The sequence below is a fragment of the Triturus cristatus genome, chromosome 4_2, assembly GCF_964204655.1.
Source record: "Triturus cristatus chromosome 4_2, aTriCri1.1, whole genome shotgun sequence".
NCBI lineage: Eukaryota > Metazoa > Chordata > Amphibia > Caudata > Salamandridae > Triturus > Triturus cristatus.
The window spans coordinates 959179959-959194127 of NC_140586.1; the positions used below are offsets into that span (position 1 = coordinate 959179959).

Genomic DNA, 14169 nt, shown 5'->3' on the forward strand with positions numbered 1-14169 from the left:
CGCCAGAGCTCTTCCTACGAGCGGCGGGCCCGGAGTGGACAGGTGATATTAAGCGGGGACCGCCCGAACTGGTGCCGTCTTCGCCTCGCTGGAAACGCTGAGGCGCTGTTGCCCATTTAAGTCGCAGCTGCTTCTGCATGCCCGGGAGCCCGACTGGGGTTGCTGGGTGCCTCCGGCGGGAGTAGGCCTTTGCTGGATGCAGCAGTGGGGGCTGCCTCTCCTACGCCACTCGCAGCGCCCTTCCTAGTGCGAGGCGCTAGAATTGTCGTGCCGGCCACAAAAGGCTGAGGGACAGAGACCCTTGTTGTCATCCATGAGGAGCCCCCCCGCTGCCATGGGGGGGGGGGCGGGGAGGGGGATGATCTCGACGAATTGGCCAGAGGTGAAGTGGTGAAAACTGGCTGGCCTGTGGCCTGCTGCACACGTTGGGATTGGAGAGGCCTTGCGCTCAGCGGGGGACGGCATGGTGGCGCGCCGCCCTTGAGGCTATTGAAGGCGGCACAGCCGCGAAGGAGGAGCAGCGGTTGACGTGGGGGGTGGCTGCTGTCCGGCGGCTGGTCGTCTGGTGCCCTATCGGAGATCCTGGTTCAATGCCCTGCCTGCCGCCCTGCTGAGATCCGAGCCTGTCTACTGCTGGGCACACTGAAGGCGGGGAACGGAGTGTGGCGAATATATTGGGGGGGGAAGTCCCCGAGTTGCAGTGATCTCGGCAGAAATGAGACCGGGATATTCGTGAGGCTACCGCTGGAATCCGTGACCCCCCGACCTTTGAGGCGGCAGAGCTGGAGACGTGTTGCCCGGACTGACATTTGGCAATTCCCCTGATTTTCTGGAGCTGCCGTCTGTGCGCTGTTGGAGATACCCACAACGCCGGGGGGCAGTGAGACGACCTGCGTGGGTGGCGATGGCGCTGGAATGAGGTGACCTACAACATATATGGCCCACCAAGAGGATGTGTCCTGTCTGAGATCTGGGGACTGTGGATGGCCGTCTGAGAGTCATTGACTTGATCGGCTGAGTGGCCCCTGGTGAAAGATCGGCAGGATCACTTGGCCAGCGGAGCAGCATAATTTGCTACACATATACTGTGGACTGTAATCCCAGCCGAGTTGGAGGGACAGTGCGGTGAGACCACATCAGGTGTAGGATTACCGGGGTGCGCTACCGCTGCGGCTGATGTCGGGAGGCACCCGGGCGCGGACCGGAGCGGGGGGCGCGCAGACTCTGCCGCCGTCAACTAAGTCCAAGATGGCGAAGCAGGGAAACCCGGATCAGACGGTGAACAAACTGGATGCGGTACTCGCGGCTGTGGAGCGGTTGGAAGAAACTATATCTCAGACCCGAACCTCCTTGGAATCTAAAATAGACAAGGTGGCCATAGACCTCACCCACTTACATGCGGATCACCGGAAGTTGACAGATCGCACCACAGCCGTGGAATCCACGCTCACTGAAGTCAAACCACAGGTGATGCAGGACTTGCTGCGCCGGGTGGAATTCCTGGAGAGCAGAGCCGAAGTCTCCGAAGGTCGAGCGCGACGCAACAATGTATGAGTGGTGGGGGTTCCGGAACGCTGGGAAGGGAGAGAGCCGGCGCTGCGTGTGGAGGCTTGGCTCAGGGAGCTGTTGCCAGAGGGATCTCTTTCGCCGCACTTCGTCATAGAACGCGCTCATAGGGTTCCGGCGAGGCCCCCCCCCTGCGGGATCGGGTCCGCGGCCCCTGCTTCTTCGAGTGCTAAATTATCGAGATCGAGACTCCATATTGCAGGAGGCCCGGAAGCTACAGGAGATCCAAATTGACAATCATAAAATAATGTTCTTTCCGGATTATACTATACGTGTGCAGCGGCAGCGACTTTCATTTCTGGCAGTGAAACGACGTCTCCGGCAAAAGGAATTGAAGTACTCCCTGTTATTCCCGGCCCGCCTGCGAGTGGTCGCCAACGAAAAAACACACTTTTTTGATACACCCGAGGAGGCGGGGGACTGGTTGGACGCATTTGAGGGAGGGGGGTCTCAAGATGGCGATGCAGCGGCGCAGCAGCCAAAACGGAGGGATCCGCTTCGTCGCCGCAGAGGTGACCGCAGGCCCAAGGGAAGAAGGGGGCCAAAGCCCCCGCCAATGGGGCCCCTCCCAGAGTTGATTCTGAGTGGACAGAGAGACGCCCTGCAGGCGGCGGAGATCGGCGGCTCGATGACAGTGGGTAGTGTATCTGGCTCCAGTCAGAGGGATTTATCCAGCGATGATGAGCAGATATATGGAATACCGGAATCACAGGACTCAGTTGAACAACCGGATGTCACCCCACAGACGGCGGATCTCCTTATCTGAACATTACAGAACTCAGCCCGCAGCTGATAAGTGCGTTGAGGTATCTGGGGGACTTGATGGGGGTAAGCCAGGAAATGGAATGCGAGTCATTGTAAGGGGAGGCGCGGGGGCCTGGGCGGTTCTGTTTGCGGGGATTGTTAGTGTGGAGGTGAATGGGGCTCCACTGGGTTTCGAACATACACAACAGCGGTGGAGGGCAAATGCACAGACGCCCCCACTGGAGGAGTGCCTCTGTGAGATAGTAGGTGGCCTGCTTTGCTCCCGTGGCTAATTTGCCGGCTGCCGGGGAACAGAAGTAAATACTGTGGACACTCCAGTAGAGTACCACGGCGTGCACCCCCCTGGATTGATTTGACTGTTATTTCCAATCGGACGTTTGGGCGATTGCCGTTTACATTTTTGCCCTTTTGGTATTAGTAATGTTTGCATTTTTATGTAATTGTGTTCTTTATATGATGTCGAAGGTTCTGTGTGGAACTGCGCAATGTCTCCATCAGGCGAGAACATTTAGTGTGCAGGCTGGGGAGCGCCGAATACTGTTGTGCTTCTTGTGGGAGTTGGTGGGGCTGCTACTAGAGCATGCTGGCTGGACATGTCGTAGGGGTTATGTCTACAGTTAAGATAAATACGTGGAATGTGATGGGGCTGCACAAACCATCACGTAGATATCAGATTTATTCATACCTCACCAGACATCGCGTGCAAATAGCTTTATTGCAGGAAACGCACATGACTACAGGGGAGACACAACGATTGTGTCGCCGATGGCGAGGGCAGTTATTTGTTACGGGGTATTCAGCTTATGCGCGAGGTGCGTTAATATGGGTGAGATCGGGGGTTCCTCTTCAAGTTACGCAGTCACTGATAGACCAAGAGGGGCGATATGTGATACTTAAGGGTACACTGGATGCCCGAGATATAGTGATTGCATCGCTATATGCCCCAAACAAAGAGCAGGCTGTATTTTTTGATAAGATATCCCATCTCCTGGCACAATGGCATGACATCCCAATGTTATTAGGGGGCGATTACAACAGTGTGCTTGACATCTCACTTGATCGCTCATTCCCGCCCCTCCCAGGCACCAGCACACATCTGGCCATGAAGGCACTGACCAGTTGGGCAACGCAGTGGCGTCTGACAGACGCTTGGAGGCACCAGCACCCCCAGGACAGGATATACTCCTATTATTCTGGGGCTCATGACTTACATGTACGCCTCGATAGATACATGCTCACAGCTACATTACTCCCTCACATATCGGCGACTTACTACATGGACAGGACACACTCCGACCACAATCCACATATAATAGAGCTACTCTGGGAACAAACACGCCCACCAGTTCCGACCTGGCGATTACAGCCGGACCTGTTATTAGATGCACCTTTCCGTAATCTGTTAGCGGCTACGGTTGCTCAATACTTCGAGGATAATACCGGCACGGCCACGACCCCTCAGATAGAGTGGGATGCATTCAAAGTTGTTGTCAGGGGGAGTTGCCTAGGAGCACAGGCGGGCATGCAGAGTCAACTGGAGGCGGATCTGACACGACTGGAAAATGTATTGCTCCGAGAGGAGGACACAGCGCTGGCAGGTAACGCGGTGCCACTAGAAGACCTCAGGGTAGAACAATCGGGATTGCTGGATCGGCTGCGTAACTTAAACTACGCAGCACACTCTGCGCGCACACACCATATGGGTGATAAGCCAGGTAGATTGCTGATGTGGCTGATACGCCAGGATGATAAGACGACACCTGTGACGGCACTACAAACAATACAAGGGGTGGAAGTGTATGCCCAGAACGACATACATAGCGCCTTTGTGGAACACTACGCTGCAGTGTATAGGTCCTACTCGGTAACCACGGCCGCCGAAGTACAGGACTTCCTAGCAACTGCAACCCTGCCGCAGCTAACAGATCAGCAGAGAAAGGACTTGAGCACCCCTCTACAATCGGATGAAATAAGAGATAGCATTTATGCACTATCCAATGGCAAAACACCAGGCCCAGACGGACTGCCGGCCGAGTTCTACAAGGCATACTCGGACGTGCTAATACCAGAACTGCTGCGTGTGTATGGGGCGGCGCTAGACTGTGCGACTCTCACACCCACACAAAATGAGGCCACGCTGGTCTCATTACTAAAACCTGGCAGAAACCCGGTAGCATTATGCTCATATCGCCCGTTAGCTCTGTTAAACACAGACTACAAGATCTTGGCCTCCACTCTTGCTAGACGTATAGCCCTGTTTGTGCTGTCTCTGGTACATGAGGATCAGAGCGGGTTTGTTCCTAATAGAAGCACTTCATATAATATCCGCAGGCTGTTTAAAGTTCAGAGGTATGCAACGGGGACCTGGCCTCGATCCGGATGCCGGATATTAGATCTGGAAAAGGCATTTGACTCGTTGGAATGGCCTTATCTAGCAGCGGTCCTGCGCAAATTCGATCTAGGTGATGAATATCTACAGTTGGTGCAATTGTTGTACCAACGCCCAACAGAGAGAGTTCGTCAGGGCAAGCTGCTGTCGGAGGAGATTAGGGTGAGACGAGGCACTAGGCAGGGATGCCCCCTGTCGCCACTGCTCTTTTCCCTAGCTATGGAACCATTGGCCGCTCTCCTTCGTGGGGATGGCGAGGATTGGGGCATCCCTTTAAATGACGGAGTACACGCGGTATCACTATATGCCGATGATTTGTTATTATACATAAGAGACTTACACGCTGTACCGCCGGGGATCTCAGCACTATTTAGTAGCTTTGAGGCAATATCAGGTCTTAGGGTAAACTGGGCCAAGTCGGGCGCCTATTCTTTCCGCGCAGATGTGGCAGAGGTAGATATAGTAATTAATGGGACTGCACTAAATTGGTATCCAATCAGGTTCCGGTACCTAGGTGTATATATATATTGATCCCCAAGAGATTTGCTGGAAGGTAATCTAGTTAGAGCCATTTCCTCTATCAAAACGCAGATGCAATTCTGGAGGACGCTGCCGCTGAATGTGATGAGCCGCGTCACCTTGACGAAAATGATAGTGCTGCCTAGGCTCCTGTACCACTTTGCGAATCTCCCTGTATACGTACCGGTTCGGTTATTTAGAGAACTGGAGGGGTTAATCCGAGGCCTGATTTGGAACGCAGGGCGCCCCCGCATTGCGCTACAGAAACTGTATGCGCCCCCGGAAAGTGGGGCATTGGCAGTGCCCAACCTGGAACTTTACTACTTGGCCGCGCAATTGCAATGGGTGACGAAGTGGCTAAGTGGGAAAAATCTCATGGACACTGCGACAGACACAGAAACCTGGACGCAGAATCAGATCTGCAGACTGTTTCACCCGTTGGCAAATATTCCCCGACCAACGCAAATGCACATCGAACTGGCGCATAGATGTTACAAGAGGAGCCTTTACTTAACGAAAGCAACACTTCCATATGCACCAACATTACCTCTACTGGGGACACCTAGGGGTAGAGAATACATAGCTGACGCGACATTAATGCCTTGGCTGGAGGCGGGAGTGGAAACACTTGGGGATTTGTATATGGAAGGCACACTGATGACGTTTGAGGCACTAACGACAGATATTGGACTGCCGGGGGGCCAATTCCTCACGTATGCAGCCATAAAACGGACGCTTGCTCTAGCGTGGGGTGACATTACACAAGAGCCGCCAATGCATCTATTACTGCAGTATTTGCATGTGATGGGTCGCATATAATTCACTGGTTGGTGCAGGCCCTTCGAAGCCATACAGAGACGCCGTTACACAGGCTTCGGGCTAGCTGGACTGGAGATAGAGGCCGCCCCATGACGGACAAGGAATGGGAGCAGGTGCTGGTCAGCGCCACCCATATCCCACGTAACTCAAGATTCAAGTTAATACAGACATACATACTACATAGGGCATATCTATCCCCAGATAAAATTAATAGGCATTTTAACGTTAATACCTCCGAATGCCCGCGGTGCCGTCTCCAGGATGCCAACCTGCTACATATGCTGTGGTCTTGCCCCAGGCTCCACACCTACTGGCGTGCGATATTAGCAACGCTCACTACATGCACAAGCACAGAAGTGCAAGTTAACTGGGAAGTTTGTATTCTGGGGCTCTATAGAAGACATAAAACACATAGAGCAAGTTTCCGATTCCAGGACCTGGGACTCATAACGGCGAAAAGACTCATAACCAAAAGATGGAAACATAAGGAACCACCAGAGATATCGCACTGGAGGAAGTCGTTAGAGGTGTGGGCGCAGGCGGAGAGCACCACCCTACACAGAGAGGAGACAGCGGGGTTGAGAAAGCACCCCATTGCACAGGCTTGGGATGACAGGCTCAAAAAGCTAATGTGCTCCGATATCCCGCAACAGCCGACGCCTGCACAACAGGGGGGGCCTAACGCTTGATACGCCATCAAATAGCAGAGGAGGCGCTGCACCTATATGCTACCTCACCCAGATTGACTGACACAGACCGACACCTGGCATTCCCTAAGTATATTAAATGTAAGTGGACATGGCCCTGACAGCTATACACCTAGAACAATAGTGGTGGCAGCCCACACCCCCCAATAGCATATCAATAGAGACACGGCTATTTATAGATGGTAGACGCACCACTTACTTCGTACATTACTATAGCACATTGACATCATTTATTAGTTGAGTTTATTGTTAGATGTTGGAAAATATTTCTTTTTCTTTTTACGTGTTGAATATTATAAGACACACAAACGAAAATAATAAGCAAACAGAGGGGACATCTCAGGGCATATATAGCTCTAGCTGTGGTAGGGCTGTTTTGAGATATACCTTAACGGCTGAGCTTTGCAAAGCACGGTCTTCTCAGGCAAGAGCGGAATATTTCCTGTTTAGTATAATGACTGCATGGCCTGAGCTCTGTTGCACCCTAAACTACAGTCGGCAATGGGTACATTAAAAGCTTCCATCCCTGCGCCCGGTTGGAGATGCTAGAATGTACGGGCGGTTAATGCCCTAGAGACTTAGCTACTGGAAGAGTATTCAAGCGCTATGGTTAAACATGATTCTAAGTTTATGGAGAATAGCAAGTGATACTCATTGATGTCAGACAATTGAAATGTTGTTTTGGAAAATTATAAAGAGAACGTATTAGTAATTAATAAAAATATTCAAAAAAAAAAATCATGAAGAACCCTCCTGCAGAAGTATCCATGTGAGGATGGACAAAGCAGGAAATCATCTCTTCTAACTAGAACGCGTCACCCGCCTCTCAGCAGTGACCTTCACCTGTAGCTAAAGGAGGGGTGTGCAGCATTGATCCGCGAGGGCTGAATCCATGCCAGATTTCCGTAATATCCTCATTATGATTTAAAAATGTGGGTTAGGTCTGGCCTAGGCAGACCAACATTGGACACCTCGATGTAGTACAGCACCTAGGATAATTACACAGAGTTTTAATGCCTGCTTTTTAACAGAAAGAGATTAACCACCAATTGCGTTCACATTGCAGCGCTCAAACTATCAGGTGCACACACAACCCTTCTGCACAAACCACTGATGTCACATCCAGGAGACTGGAACATGTCTCCAATTGTTCTTCCTGTATGAGGTATCCAGACAATTGTAAACCTACCTGCAATCTGTTGGAATTATAAGCTGGCCCCTAGCTCCTCTGTCACTTAACTAAACCTCTCATATATAGTAGCACTGGTACTAAAAAGCGGGTCGTTCCTAATGGCTGATGTATGAGAATCAGAACCAGTCACCTTAAAAAAGTATGAACTAAAAAGGGTAGTCCAATTAAACACCTAGGTTCTCACTCACTATAAGAGATTTAAAGCACTTCCAATTTGTCTTGTCCACAGATTATTGAATCAATACTAAACAGCACAATGTCTGCACCTGAAGGACTGCTCCAGCTTTCTCTTCTTCGATAGGCCTGGATCGCATTGGTGTGCGTCTCTTCATCAGCATTAACACCAGCCGGTGCTCCTTTAGTGGCGACTCCAAGCTCTGAAATGAGAAAACAGTTCTAAGTGTAGGCAAGTATTCCAGTTAGGCATAAACACTACAACTGCTCATCATGTGACAGAAACCCTTCCATGTGCTGGTTATACAATGGTTTGAAGAGTAGCTGAACATGCCACAGACGCAAAAACACGAGCACTTCTGCTTATCACTGATAATTATAAAACAGATTAAAGTGTGTGTGTGCACATGTGTGTGTGACAATCGCAGTCATAAACCACTATCCTGCTGAATATAAAACAAATCAATGTGTGTGTGAATATCGTAGTCATGAACACCCTTTAATGCTGAATATAACACAGAGCTAAGTGTGTGTGTGTGTGTGTGTGTGTGTGTATTGCAGTCTTAAACCCACTTACTCCTGATTATAAAACGGATCAAAGTGTATGTGTGTGTATGCCCGTGTGTGTGTGTGTTTGCGTGTGTGTTTACATGTGTGAATATTGCAGAGTCATAATGCCAATAACTGCTGATTATAAAAAAGAATACAGGTATATGTGAATATCCCAGAGAGGCATAAACCCAATCATTGTGGATTATAATTATAACTAGGGGTCCCAATTTTCAGTTTGTACTCATTTTTACACATAAATATGGACAGAAAACCATCAAGTTTCCTTTCTGTATTTTTAAATATGGGTAACATACATAAAAGAAAATGCAACTTACCCTGTACGCACCTGTTCGCTGCATGTATTGCTGTAGATTCCCATGCTGGACATACTCCTGCCATTTGGTGTTGGGGTCGTACGTTGCAAGTTGTTTCTCTTGAATGAAGGCTTTCGAGTCCTGAGGTGTCAGTAACTCCTCCTCTGGCGGTAAATGCGCCACTCACCGACATGTCACTAACTCCATTGTTAAATTACTTTTCGCCCAGCAGGTGAGAGTATGTATGGAGTAGTGCGTATAGAAGTTAAGTGACCGTGCAAGTTGAAAAGAAAGAAATTAAAAGTAAAAAATATCTGCAGCACACACTGGCTTCCGGGAAGGAAGGTGGGCACTTGTGAATCTAAAGCACTACAAGCATCGAACAGATGCTTACAGGGCAAGCACATATTCTATTCATTGCATGAGTGGCTGTAGAAACACATACTGTGCAAAGACTGTAGAGCAGTACACCCTTAAGCAGTGGCTATACAGTGGTTGGTGCAAAGGGCTGAAACAAAGTCTTGAGGACAGCTTGACCAACTCTGGCCTGCTCTTTTGCCTGAACGTCCACAGTGTTTTGTAAATTTATGTGGAGTGGACCACAGAGCAGCTCTACAATATCAGCAATGGGTATATGGCCCAAGAACGCCGTAGTAGCTCCCTGTTTGCGAGTGGAGTGTGACTTGGGGCGGGAAGGTCAGGCACTTTTAGCATCTGCATAGCACGTCTGGATGAATTTGACGATCCACCTGGCAATTGCTGCCTTTGAAATGGGATGGAATTATCAGGCTGGGAAAAACATACAAGCAGCGATTTGGTCCTGAGCATGCTTAACGTCAAGTGTGTGGAGTGCCCTTTCAGCTACAGAGTCAGGTTGAGGGAAAAACACTGGGAGTATTATAGACTAATTAAGGTGGAAAAGGAAGACCACTTTGGACAAAACCTTATGATTAGTTCTAAGAACCACTTTGTCTTTATGGAGTTGGAAAAAAGATTCTTGAAGAATGAGAGCCTGCAACTCACTGACACGCATAGGTGGCGTGATTGATATGAGGAAGGCAATCTTCCAGGAGAGGAACTGAAGGGGGCAAGTATGCAGTGGCTCGAAAGAGAGTCCCGGGAGTCTAGTAAGGAAAATTTTAAGGTGCCAAACCAGGACAATGGAGCACCCACGATGAAATTGCACACTTAAGGCCCTCCTCCATGAATGCTTTCATAGCAGGGATTTTGAAGAGGAAAGAATATTTTCTGTTCTGCATATATCAGCAATGGTAGCTAGATGTAGCCTGATGGATGTTCAAGCAAAATTTGTCCTTTGAAGATGTAGGCAGTAGCAAACAATGTCACTGGAGGGGTTGGCAGATTGATGTTGTTTGGTGTACAGTAGTGCACAAAACACCTCCACTTCGCAGTGTAGCAAGTGTGTGGTGAGCCTACGAGCCTCTCTTAGAATGTTCATGCCCTCCTGCAGCAGACCAAGGTAACCGAACTCTAGGACCTCATGAGCCAAATCACTAGATCGAGGCGGCTGAGGTGTGGGTGCCAGACTTTGCATTGGGCTTGAGGAAGTAGGTTTGGCCTGTTGAGGAGCTCCTCAGGTGGAAAAATGGATATCTCTAGCTGAGATCAGAATCATGGTTGTCTTCCTCACCACAAACAGAATAGGAGGAGATGAGGAAACGTGTAGGCAAAGATCCCTTACCAGTTCATCCACAGAGCACTGCCCAAGCTCTGACCTTTCAACAAAAACGTTATTGGTTAGGATTTTCACATATGACTGAACAATGCATTCTTAACATGCTGTTTTTCCGATACACAATGAACCTTTGATTCGATACATGTATTTAGATTCAACATGTTTCAGGAAGGTCAGCAACATAGTTAACTCTGTACAACTTTGTTGGCAGCAGTTTTGGATTGTTTTGTTTCGTTTTTTTGTAATGTTAGCTTGATCAGCTACGGTCCTGTTAACACGTCTCACTCGTAGCGTGTATTTAACCTCTGGCCCAATTCACGTCACGTACTAACCTCGCTGACCAACGTGGGTAGCAGGTCGGCGTTAGTCCGGTAAGAACAATCATGCTTAGTGTAGGGTTGTTGGCTCTCACTTTTGTACCTTTCCGCTGATGAATGAGGTTACGGTTTGTGCATTTAAGCTGCATGAGGATGATTGTTTTACACATTGCGGTCACGGTAAAAACCTTACGTATGGCGTGCAGGTATTGTTTTATTGGTGCATATCACAGACAGTTTCGGGTATGTTCACCGCACTTTTGACGATAACGGGTCACTCACGCCATCGCGTATGAGGTATAGTTGCATGCTTATTCTTCTTTGAGTGATCACATTTTGCGGTCACAGTAAAATATCTAGTATAGCGTGTACTATTGTTACAATGGTGCTTTACCTTAATGGTGAAAGCACACGTCGTAGACATTCTGGTTTTGTTTATTCACCTCTTTTGTCACGATAACTGGCCACTTATGTTGTAGCACATTTGGTTTTTCTTTTGATGATCAGACTCACTTCAGATATTCGGTTAAGTCAGGTCTTACATTTTCACCAGCTTATGCGCATGATTTTTACCAGTTGAAGGAAAGGCACTTTGTATCAATGTTATACATTTGTGGGCTGTCTGATGCCTAAATCGTCTGTTTCGTTTCATTTCTAGAACCACTGTTAAAGGACCCCTGATGAAGGGTCATGTTCCGACCGAAATGCATTGGGTATATATGAATATTCCTTGGATTGAATATATTGTGATGTACATGGAAACAGGAATTTATTTTGACGTTGGCAACGAACAACAAAGAAATTAAAGCAGAAAGTGATACAGCAAACTCTACCCAAAGTGTATTATCTTCTTGAAATTTAATGATAATAAGTTTATAACAATCTCCATTGTTATCACAAACGTGCTCCTGCCAGCTAGGAGGGTGTTACCTCCAGCACTCTTGTCTGCGTTGGAAACAAAGCAATACGTTGATTTCTTACTCTCAGAGGAGGTGATGCGTCGATTCCTTACTGCCAGAGGGGGTGATGCGTCGATTCCTTACTGCCAGAGGGGGTGATGCGTCGATTCCTTGCTGCGATGCAGAGGAGGTGATGCGTCGATTCCTTGCTGCGATGCAGAGGAGGTGATGCGTCGATTCCTTACTGCGATGCAGAGGAGGTGATGCGTCGATTCCTTACTGCCAGAGGAGGTGATGCGTCGATTCCTTACTGCCAGAGGGGGTGATGCATCGATTTCTTACTGCCAGAGGGGGTGATGAGTCGATTCCTTGCTGCGATGCAGAGGAGGTGATGCGTCGATTCCTTGCTGCGATGCAGAGGAGGTGATGCGTCGATTTCTTACTGCCAGAGGAGGTGATGCGTCGATTTCTTACTGCCAGAGGAGGTGATGCGTCGATTCCTTACTGCCAGAGGGGGTGATGCATCGATTCCTTACTGCCAGAGGGGGTGAGGAGTTGATTCCTTGCTGCGATGCAGAGGAGGTGATGCGTCGATTCCTTGCTGCGATGCAGAGGAGGTGATGCGTCGATTCCTTACTGCCAGAGGAGGTGATGCGTCGATTCCTTACTGCCAGAGGGGGTGATGCGTCGATTCCTTACTGCCAGAGGGGGTGATGCGTCGATTCCTTACTGCCAGAGGGGGTGATGAGTCGATTCCTTACTGCCAGAGGGGGTGATGCGTCGATTCCTTACTGCCAGAGGAGGAGATGAGTCGATTCCTTGCTGCGATGCAGAGGAGGTGATGCGTTGATTCCTTCGTTAGTCACACCGACGCCTTGGGACACAGCGCCTTGGCAAGGACGCACACAGACTGAAGAATTGAGCTGAATTTTTTCATATAGATTTTATTTTGAGTGCACATTGGCAACATTGTCGTCATTTACGTTTGTTTTCAAAGCCTCATCTCCCCTGCGCCTGTTTTCATCTTTTGATTTTGTTTCATCCCAGGTCCTTTGCACTAAAAAGTGAAGCATCCGCAGTTTACTATGAACCGAACTGTTGGAAACTTCTAAAAGTGATAACTTTGCTTATGTATGTTGGATTTTTGTCGTTTTGGTCTTGTTTTATTTAGGTAAAGATTGGTTATTTTTCTAAACTGGTGTGGTGTCCATTAGTTGTGTTTTCACTGTGTTACTGGGTGTATATGTACAAATGCTTTACACATTGCCTCTGAGATAAGTCTGACTGGTCGTGCCAAGCTACCAAGCGGGTGAGCCGGGACATCTTAGCTGTGTAATCCCCTTACACGGACTAGAACAAGGGTCCCTACCTGGACAAGGTGCAAGCCACTGCCAATTAGAGACCCCCATTTCTAACATTGGGGGTCGGCGTTAAGGATAGGACTTGTGTTTGTACTTGACATACAGTGATTGGTGTGCACTACTATCAGATAGCAGACCATTATGCAACCACACAGTTTTTTCTTTTTACCTTCTTGAGTTTGGACACTTTTTGAGCTTTCTTCTACAACCATGTCGAAGTCTAGAGAATCGTCAATTGCCTCTGCAGATTTCATTTTTGAGGAGGACAGGTTGGAGTCCTACAATGTGAAGAATTAAGCAAATCTCCAGGGAACGCAAGGTTCAGATCAAACGCCTCACCAAAAAGGAGGAGCTACAAAAGGCGCTGAGGGCCTGGGTAGCTGCCAGGAATGCCAGGGGTCACTCTGAAGAACGGTTGAGGGGATTGAGGAACAAAACTTGCATGAGGATATACTGATGGTTCATGATCTGCCTGAAGGAAAGGAGATCTCCAGTGCAGGAAGAAGTGTCTCAGCTAAGGGTACGTCCCCAGAGGAGCTGGAGGACATGTGTGGCCAGGAGGCATGAGTTGGAAATGGAAAAGCTCAAAATAGATAGGAAACTCCAGGTGGAGCAGACCAGGCTCAAAATAGAGCACAAAAAGATGATGTTGGATCTAGAAATGAATTTAAGGGCTCTGGATTTGAAGTCCAAGTCCAGCCTAGATGGTGGCAGTGTTAATTCAGTCCAGGTGGAGCAAACAGTGTACATCCCTAAGAGCTTGACACAGGATTACAGCAAGGAGATAGACATAGATCTGTGGTTTAAGGGTTGTGAGGCAGCCTTACAGATGCATCAGGTTCCTAAGAGAGATTTGAGGGTGCATCTGTGAAAGCATTTTTCAACAGAGGGTCAGAGTT

The 14169-nt window shown here is 48.8% G+C and overlaps 1 protein-coding gene across 1 annotated transcript in view; it reads right to left on the reverse strand.

The window, feature by feature from the left end:
* The window catches only part of LOC146839119 (uncharacterized), a 203173-nt gene that overhangs the window by 57846 nt on the left and 131158 nt on the right, over window positions 1–14169 (reverse strand). Inside the window, exon 6 of the mRNA XM_085603120.1 lies at window positions 8224–8334. Coding sequence (XP_085459246.1) covers window positions 8224–8334 — 111 coding nt within the window. The remainder of the gene's footprint in view (window positions 1–8223; window positions 8335–14169) is intronic.